This window comes from Limulus polyphemus, unplaced genomic scaffold (genome assembly GCF_000517525.1).
Source record: "Limulus polyphemus unplaced genomic scaffold, Limulus_polyphemus-2.1.2 Scaffold171, whole genome shotgun sequence".
In the NCBI taxonomy this organism is placed as follows: Eukaryota; Metazoa; Arthropoda; class Merostomata; order Xiphosura; family Limulidae; genus Limulus; species Limulus polyphemus.
The window spans coordinates 33531-42025 of NW_013665781.1; the positions used below are offsets into that span (position 1 = coordinate 33531).

At 33.8% G+C, this 8495-nt stretch overlaps 1 protein-coding gene across 1 annotated transcript; it reads right to left on the bottom strand.

The window, feature by feature from the left end:
* Positions 1–259: 259 nt before the first annotated feature.
* On the bottom strand, positions 260–6661 carry LOC106477902. The gene is made up of 2 exons (XM_013938422.2): positions 6562–6661; positions 260–1160 (listed from the first exon to the last, which is right to left on the bottom strand). Exons 1-2 carry the CDS (start codon positions 6571–6573, stop codon positions 495–497), a joined length of 678 nt encoding a protein of 225 aa, XP_013793876.1. The 5' UTR covers positions 6574–6661; the 3' UTR covers positions 260–494.
* Between the last annotated feature and the right edge of the window lie 1834 nt (positions 6662–8495).

An 8495-nucleotide genomic window follows, 5' to 3' on the forward strand; every position in this document is an offset into this window, starting at 1 on the left:
TTTTTCCAGAACTAAGTTTGTATTGTTTTTTGTATTAAAACTTTAATGTAAAGTAGACTGCAGGTTCAACATGACAGCAGACTTCAAAGTAGACAAGTATGTTTTTACTAAGATAACGACCTATAAAAACCGGGTTTCGATACCCGTGGTGGGAAGAGCACGGATAGCCTATTGTGTAGCTTTATGCTTAATTACAAACAAACAAACGAAAAGACAACTTTAGTTTTTATATAACTTTTGAATATACAAGCTATTTCTCTCTAACACGTGCTTGTTCAGTTAAGCATATTACATCAACGTATTACTTTGTATATAAGAAAATTAAATAAAACAAGTTTTACATTTACATGTATCATTGATCCCAAAAAAAGATAATGTGTTATTTCTATTAATGATTTTAAATAAAATTCACAACATTATTTATTCTTTTATACCATGTTTAAGCACATAGATAGTTTAGTTTATGATAATACTAAAAAGTTCTATTCATCATTTTATCCAGAGAAAACCCCTTCAGCAGAAGTTGGCATTGGAGGTCTTCGTTTCTCGTCTGTAATAGTAAGACTAGGTACAGAAAGACTGCAAAGAGACGCCTGCTCCTGATTTGTTTCATGATTGTATTGAGCTATAAATATATTGTTTTCGTCTCCGCCAACATGTTGAGTTTCTACTTTTATCTGACTGTCTTCCCAAACAACAATCCCTGGGTTAACTGGACCAAGTTGAAGTCGATTAAATTCTTGTGACAGATCACCCTGAAGAAGAATTTGCCAATCTTCTGAGTTAAAGCATTTTAGAAGGTGAGATTCATGGATCATTCTTTCCTGTTTTGCTATTCTAGCTTCGCGTTCTTGTCGAAGTTCCTCTGTATTGAATTTTGAGACGTAGTTTTCGACAGGATAAAAAAGAAAGGGCGTTTCTTTGGGGGTATGAAAAAGATCAGATGATAGAACCCTTTGTGGACTGACGCAAGATGATGCGTTGGTATTGTTGCAAATCAATTTTGCACAGTTGATAGCAATTTTGTCCTCGCAAAAGACTGGATATTGCCAATGTTTCTTCGCTTGAAAATCTCTTTCAGAAACCTTCTGATTATGAAAATGTTCTCCAGAGGAGGTGGAAATTCCTGATGCATTTTTTTGGAAACAGCCAGGATGATTCTGAAAAATACAATGATGGCTTTTGAATAAAATATTGGGGTTATTTTTATTATATATAACTAAAATAGTTTATTGCCTTAACTTTCCGCCACTTACAGACTAAAATTTTTTCAGAAGGACTTTTGCTTATGGTTCACGTTTGACTTGGTGCATAAGAACAATGGCGTAAGTATGCCCTCGCAACCCCTACAGTTGTGGGTGGGCCTGAGCCAAGAGGGGGGGGGGGCTGAATCGTAACTACTATTATAGGAAATAGAACTTCCGCGTGCTTTATTGCTTATTTCCGAAACACAAACACATGTGTATATATCTATATGATCAACACCAAGTACGCTTATTTCATCCCTATTTTCATTCTTCCAATGCATTTTACTGTACAAGGTGGTCGGTGCTGCTCCAATTGTCCACACACCTTGCGTTTACTGAGAAATTAGGATAAAATAGATCTATATCATCCTGGTTACCCTTAGCACATGTGTTTTCGCAGGTCCAAGTTGGTTGATTCTGCTTCATTAGCCCAGAGAGTTTACGTTTTCTGGGCAAAAGTGCACCTTCCAATAGCCTATTGGTAAAACTAAATTTTACTTAAAGCTGATTATAATACACTATGAGGACAATGGCCAAGCATTTAATGTATAAGTACCTTCATTTGGTAGTTCTTTTCAGATGCAAAATTCATTTATTTCTTTAAACCCATCATCATTTTCACATTTATTGCTTTCTCAAGAGCAACTCAAAACCCATCTCCCTAGTTTCGGTATTTCTGAACCATCAAAGAAACGAGCTTATGTTCATGAATACAAACTTAGTATCAAAATTATAAAACATAAAGTCGTACTGGCTTTTTCAAATTAATTAGTGGTGTTTACATTCAGATATAAATTCTAAAAATAATCAAAAGTGAAATACTAGTTGAAAAGAAGAAAATACCTGACAAACTTATGACACGAATATTAGAATAGTTACAATTGTTTCCTGAGGGAGAAGTGGGTTGACACTCGGGTGAAGGTCTGGATTTCCAGTCCGTACGATATCACAAAATACCCCCCCCCCCCACTTTAACCTGTAGGCGTGTTATAAGAGTGGCAATCAGTCCTTTAGCGTGAATAATGGATGGTAGGAAGCTACAGGTTGACTGCCTTCTCTCTCATCAGAAAGTGGTAGACAGCCTTAGCAGCTTTGTCATAAATGCAAATACAATATGTTTCCCGAGTTGCCAGTTTGTCTCTGGAGACAAGAAAAGGTAATATATATTAAAACTAAATATCTTAAAACATAAATAACCTTCTGTTACTACTGATGCATTAGCATAGACTCAGTGTAGTAACCTTGTGTTCGATGAATGAATTCTGAATAATAAAATTTACCCACATATTAAGTTTAGAATTGTCTTTAAACCGATGTTTCTTTTAAGTAATTATTTTAAAAATAAAGACAGGATTCCTATAACGCATCGCTCTTACGTCATATATAAATTTATATGTCCAAAGTGTAACTTTGGGCTCTACAATACGTTATCTGAGCTCACGTATTAAAGAGCATGCGCAAAACACAGTATATAATCAGTCGCACATCCTTCGCCACTGTTTACAGAACTGTGACACAAATGTCACTTCAAAACACTTTAACATCTTTGGGAGTGTGGATAGTAAAGAAATGCTACGCACTAACGAAAATTTGTGGATACAAGATGCGTTACGAATGCTATATAAAATAGCGGTTAAGAAGAATAAGAACACACACACACACTTAATTAGCATTGAAATCAACAAACCACATGTCAAAAATATAATCCGGAACTGCACAAATACTATAATTAGCTCCCCTTTGCAGTTTTGCAACGCTCCTGGAAGCGTTGATTAGGGGGTAATACGGTAAGTTTCAAACCTAGAGAGAAAAATGGCTATTTGTGAGTCTTTACTCATTCCAATTACCTGATACCTAGCTATAATTTTTTTATGTTATAATGTTTGTCACCGTTTTTGTTTATTATCATTTCGCTTTGCAAACGTTATTTAACATAACCACTACTCTCTTTTTGTTAATTTCTCAAATTTGTGATTTTTATCTATTTCTGTAATTTTATATCAGTAATCTTTCGTCTTTTCACTGTGTTCTCCATCATAAATAGCCCAGTTTATATGAATAGTATTCATATAAACTACGCAGTTTCAACTCTTAACTGTTTGTAAAAAATAGAAATCCTGCTCCATCTGATCAACCAATAGGTTGCATGTGTTCCTGTAACTTACGTCATGTTGACGTCATCGTGTATTCTCGAGCAGTTTTCTACTGACTGATTCGATGGCTTTCGTTTTCGTGTGTCTTCTTTTTTGTATGCACCCTCTACTTTTATCTTCCCTCCAAAGCAAGTTTTATGTTAACGACGTGACTGTATAGGCTTCTATACTTAGAACTAATTTATAATAAACGTCGCAAGGTTTATTGAGCGATGCTGTAAATTTTAGCACGCTGATCAATGTGGTAGTTATTTATAGTAACTACGCGTTTAAGTTCAAGTAAGGCATTTAGGTTCATGTAAAGAAGACTGGAGAGATCAGCATCCAAAAGTTAATATCAGAGTTAGTAGTAAATCAATCACTGAAGTACATCAAATAAGTACAAATGGCGGACGTTATCTAAATAAAATTATTATAAAAATAATTTTAATATAGTTGCCCATTCTAACTGTAAGAAAATTTCATGTAGATTATGGTTCTGTTTGAATACTTTAATTTTTTTTATTGTAAAAGAAATTTACTAGCGAAAGGAGTAAAATAAAAATAAAAAAAACGGAATTTTTCATTATATCATGATGCTAAATTCACAGTTCTGAGTGTTCGAACACGTTTTTATATCACATAAACTTTTCATGCGGTGCTTTTTGTGACATATTGGAATATTTAAGCAATGCAAGTTGAGGAAGGGTTAAATATGGGGATCGAAGTTCAAGAAATATATGTGAACTCCAAGATAATGAGACAAAACGATACGGTGCTGTGACGATGATATTACAAGTGAATGTAGACTATTTAAGAAGTGTGCTTGTGACGGTGGTTTTGTTTTATTTTTGGTACCTGTTCTATAAATCATAAAATGAATTTAATTTCAGCTGGGGGTACCTTTAAGATCATAAAGTTTACATTTAATGGTCACTTGATTATTTCAATTATCTTGGTCTTTTGTTTTATTAGTTTTTAATGTTTTTTATCATAATAAATAATATAAAACAAATCTGCCTATCGACCTTTATGTCTTTGTTATTATGATTATCCCTTAAAATAAAAAATAAAAATTCGAGTAATATTTAAAACAAAGGACCAGTTGACCTGAAAGTGGCGTTTAAAAATAAATAAATTTTCTGTGTTTCAATGAGACGCTGTTTCAGCACAGACTCTAATACTGGCTTTTGATCACTGATCTTGTCAGTCCTCTTGTATTCCCATTAAAATACACGTTTGCTTTTGTTATTGTTTATTTGTTTTGTGGTAAAACATGATAGTGGCTCATAGCAATAAACCGATAGGTACAATCTAACACATGTAACGAATTATTCACAAAATTTCATGATAATACGACGTCAACAACTCAGAAAGTAGGGGGAAAAGAACCGTATTGGTCTTATTATAAGGTGATGTTTTATTAAATAATACTTAAGGTGTAAAATACATAGTCGCCTTATAATCGCGGCCGACCACAGAACCCTTCCCCCTACTCTAGCCTGTCATATTTCTGGATGTCCAGATAGCATCCGTCTACGCATGCGTGCCAGATATTCGCTCAAGGTCATCGCTAATTCTTGCAAATAATCCACCTGCAGGCTGATCATTTATAGTATTACTTTTGCAGGCCTAAAAAAGAACGTTATGACACTCATTTTTTACATCCCATAGTTTCTGAAAATGGGGGTCGCCTTATATTCGAGATCGTCCTATAATCGAGCCAATATAGAAATTATGCAGTTTAAATTTCAACTTAAATTATTTTGATGTAATATGTGTAAAACTTTATCATAAGTGCAAAAGTTTCTCTTATTGAACTTTATCGATGTACTTTATTAAACTGGCAACAGTATATTTACGTTTGTGGTTTTTCGAAGCATGTTTGAGCTCTCGTACTCTAGTTGAAAAGTGGTAGATAATTTTGGGATTGAAACACCTATTAAAAATGTTTAGCTTCTTTGTACAAATTGTAAATACAGGAGCTGTTGTGTCGGCCTCACCCAACCCCCACTCCCTTTCTAGGTGAATACAAGAGCGTCCGTCCTTTAAAGCTTATAACAACAAGTCATTCTTAGAATGCATTACCTTGAGTTTCAAATTTCAGGTAAACAGCCGAAGCTTCCTTTTAATTTCACTGCATATTTTCAAAGCTTTGTCTCTTTATTATTGCCAAAAACCATTGAGGCTTATTTTCTTATTTATAAGCTAAACAGCCGATGACTTATCTTTTAATTATGTTCAAAACCAACCGAAGTTTCATCTCTTATTCATAGTACAAAAACAACAGAATTTTTTTTTCTCTTAATTACGGGAGAAGATGGCTAAGTCTTTATTTGTGTATTTGTTTGTTGAATTTCGCGTAAAGCCACTCAAGAGCCATTTGCCCTAGCCGTCCCTAATTTAGAATTGATATTCTAGAGGGAAGGCAACTAGTCACACCATCTACCGCCAACTATTGGGCTACTGGACTACAACGAAAAGTGGGATTGAACGTTACGTTATAGCGCTCCTAGGGCTGAATGAGCGAGTATGAGAAAAATTACATGTTTGTCCAATTTTTACTTTCATACATTTCCCACTGTTTGTTTAACTTAAAGTTTATCCACTTGGAAAAAAATAATAATAATGTATAAGAAGCCGTACTAAATAACGGTAAACATAATAGTATTTTTTTAATGAGATTCGATATATTTATATCATTAGTAACAAAAACTCATTGTATTCAATTAATATATATATATTATATATGGTGAACACTGTGCTCTACCACTTTTGCATGAAACTAAGTTTGGGTAATTTATATTTTTCCTTTTTTTTTCTTACTCTCCACTGGCATAGCGGTATGTCTGCAGACTTAAAATGCTAGAAACTGGGGTTCGATAGCCGTGGTGGGCACATATAGTCCAATGTGTAGCTTTTTGCTTAACTTTTCTTCCCTAAACACAAGGAAAATTTACTTACTAATTATTAAAACATTATCGCTTCTATTGTATCTTTTTGTTACACAATGGGCTATCTGCGCTGTGCCCACTGCAAGTATTGAAACTAGTAAATTAATAACAAACTTGTGGAGACAAGAAAAGCAAATTAAATACATCAATGTATTTGTTTGTTACAAATACCCCAGAACAAAGGAAATTATAAATTATTAATAATATATAAAAATTTAATAACCTCACCTGTAAATGCATAATGGCGATCAAGCACTAATTAGACTACTCTTTTAGAACAACTTTTCCCACAGCGACGAACGGAAGTCAAGTAGATCAATGAGAGAGCTTTCTGGCAAAACACGGATACGGACAGCTTGGGGCTGGATGTTTGTTGACGTTAGGTTGACGTCAGCATGTGATTTAAAAAAAACGTAAAGACCGCAGTATTCTGATGATGAGTAATATTAATAATTCGATAACTTTACGTACTTTACTCATTTGTGATAATTAAATACATTTTATATCTATCTCTAGTGAGGCAAAATTGTGTTTAAATATATCTCTCATTATTAACGGGTTTTCGAGCGGGCGTTCATACGTTACAGAGGAAAGACGAATGTCAGATTAATGTCAGTTTTATGGTTCACTACTGGCAGCGTATTACGTAAAATAAGCCCAGAGGCTAAAGCTTTGAAAGATATAGAATTAAACAAAATATGGTTTTGTCTTTATACTTGCCCTTTTTTCATCGTAGGGCAGGCCGAGCGTGGCTTAAGTTTTGCTGTGCCTGACTGTGGATTCGAAGAATCTGTTGCCGAAAAGGAAATCGCGCTCCACAATTTGGGGCCGTGGGTGCGTTATAAGAGCAACGGTCAAATTCTAAAAATTTGGTGGTGGTTGCTGTTGACTAGCTGTCTTTCCTCAGTTTAAAATTAGTGAAGACTAATGGAAAAGGTCACTGTGTAGGGATGCGTGAAAGATCCAAACAAATGAAAAAACTATCATTCTAAATCTTCTTGTCTGTCAAGAGACAAAGAACAAAACATAGGTTTTTGTTTTGGAAAATTAGTTCTCTAAAGAATCATCCCACAAGTTCAGCCTGATTTAAATGATATATTGAAAATGAGGTAAATCTTTTAATGCTATAGAGAAACAACGAAATCCTATTAAAACAAAATAGAATGCATTTTTACAGATAGTTGAACAAACAATAAAACACACATAGCACAGTTACACTTACAAATAAATGAACGAAAAGACAAATCTATAGATAAAAGTTTTAAGTTCGACTTCTGCCTTTGATCATTCTGTCTTTAAATTGATGCAGATATTCTATTCTGTTAATTTTCAATGTAAAGAGTGTGGATGAGCATGTTTTATCTTTAATGTGATTTCTATGCTATTATTTTTCGTTGAAATTCTCTGGCTTCACCGAAACGCTACTAACGCTCTCTGAGAGTAGAGTTAGCACTGAAATACTTCTACTGACGCCCTCCGCCAGCAGCTTATTGGGACACTTAATTGTTTCTAAACCAGTAAAAGAATATGTTTATTTGTTTGTTATTAAGTACAAAGCTACACAATGGGCTATCTGTTCTCTGCCCACCTCGTTTATCGAAACCCGATTGTTAACATTATAAGAAGTAAAAGAAGAAAAAATTATGTGTACATAAAATGGATATAATGCTCTTTTAATTTTTCACCAGAGGTCACGCTGAAACACTTTTTGATTGTCATTATAATTCTGGCAAGCACATTAAAAGTGCAAATGACATGTAATTATTGTGGAGCTACCGGTATTTTCTTATTGGGGAATCCTGAAATTATGTACGTAGATATTGCATATGTACACCAAAGAAAAACTTTACAAATACATTAATTACATTTTTCTGAAAAAAGTCTAATTTGACAGTATCGTAAACAACTTATAAAACTCAAATTACAAATAGCAATAAATTGTAAAATCAAATGCTGGGGTTTGAAGGTAGGTCATTGGAGGAATCAAAAGTTGTATTTTTATGTTGAAGATTTGTGGCACGTTTCATTAAATTTTATTCTTTCGTTAAAAATGTCTAACTGACAAACATTTTGTGTATCTATGTTAAAAGGTTTTGTAAAACCGGATTACTGTGTACGGACAAAAAAAAAAAAAAGATGGCGTGATTGTTTGTTTTGAATTT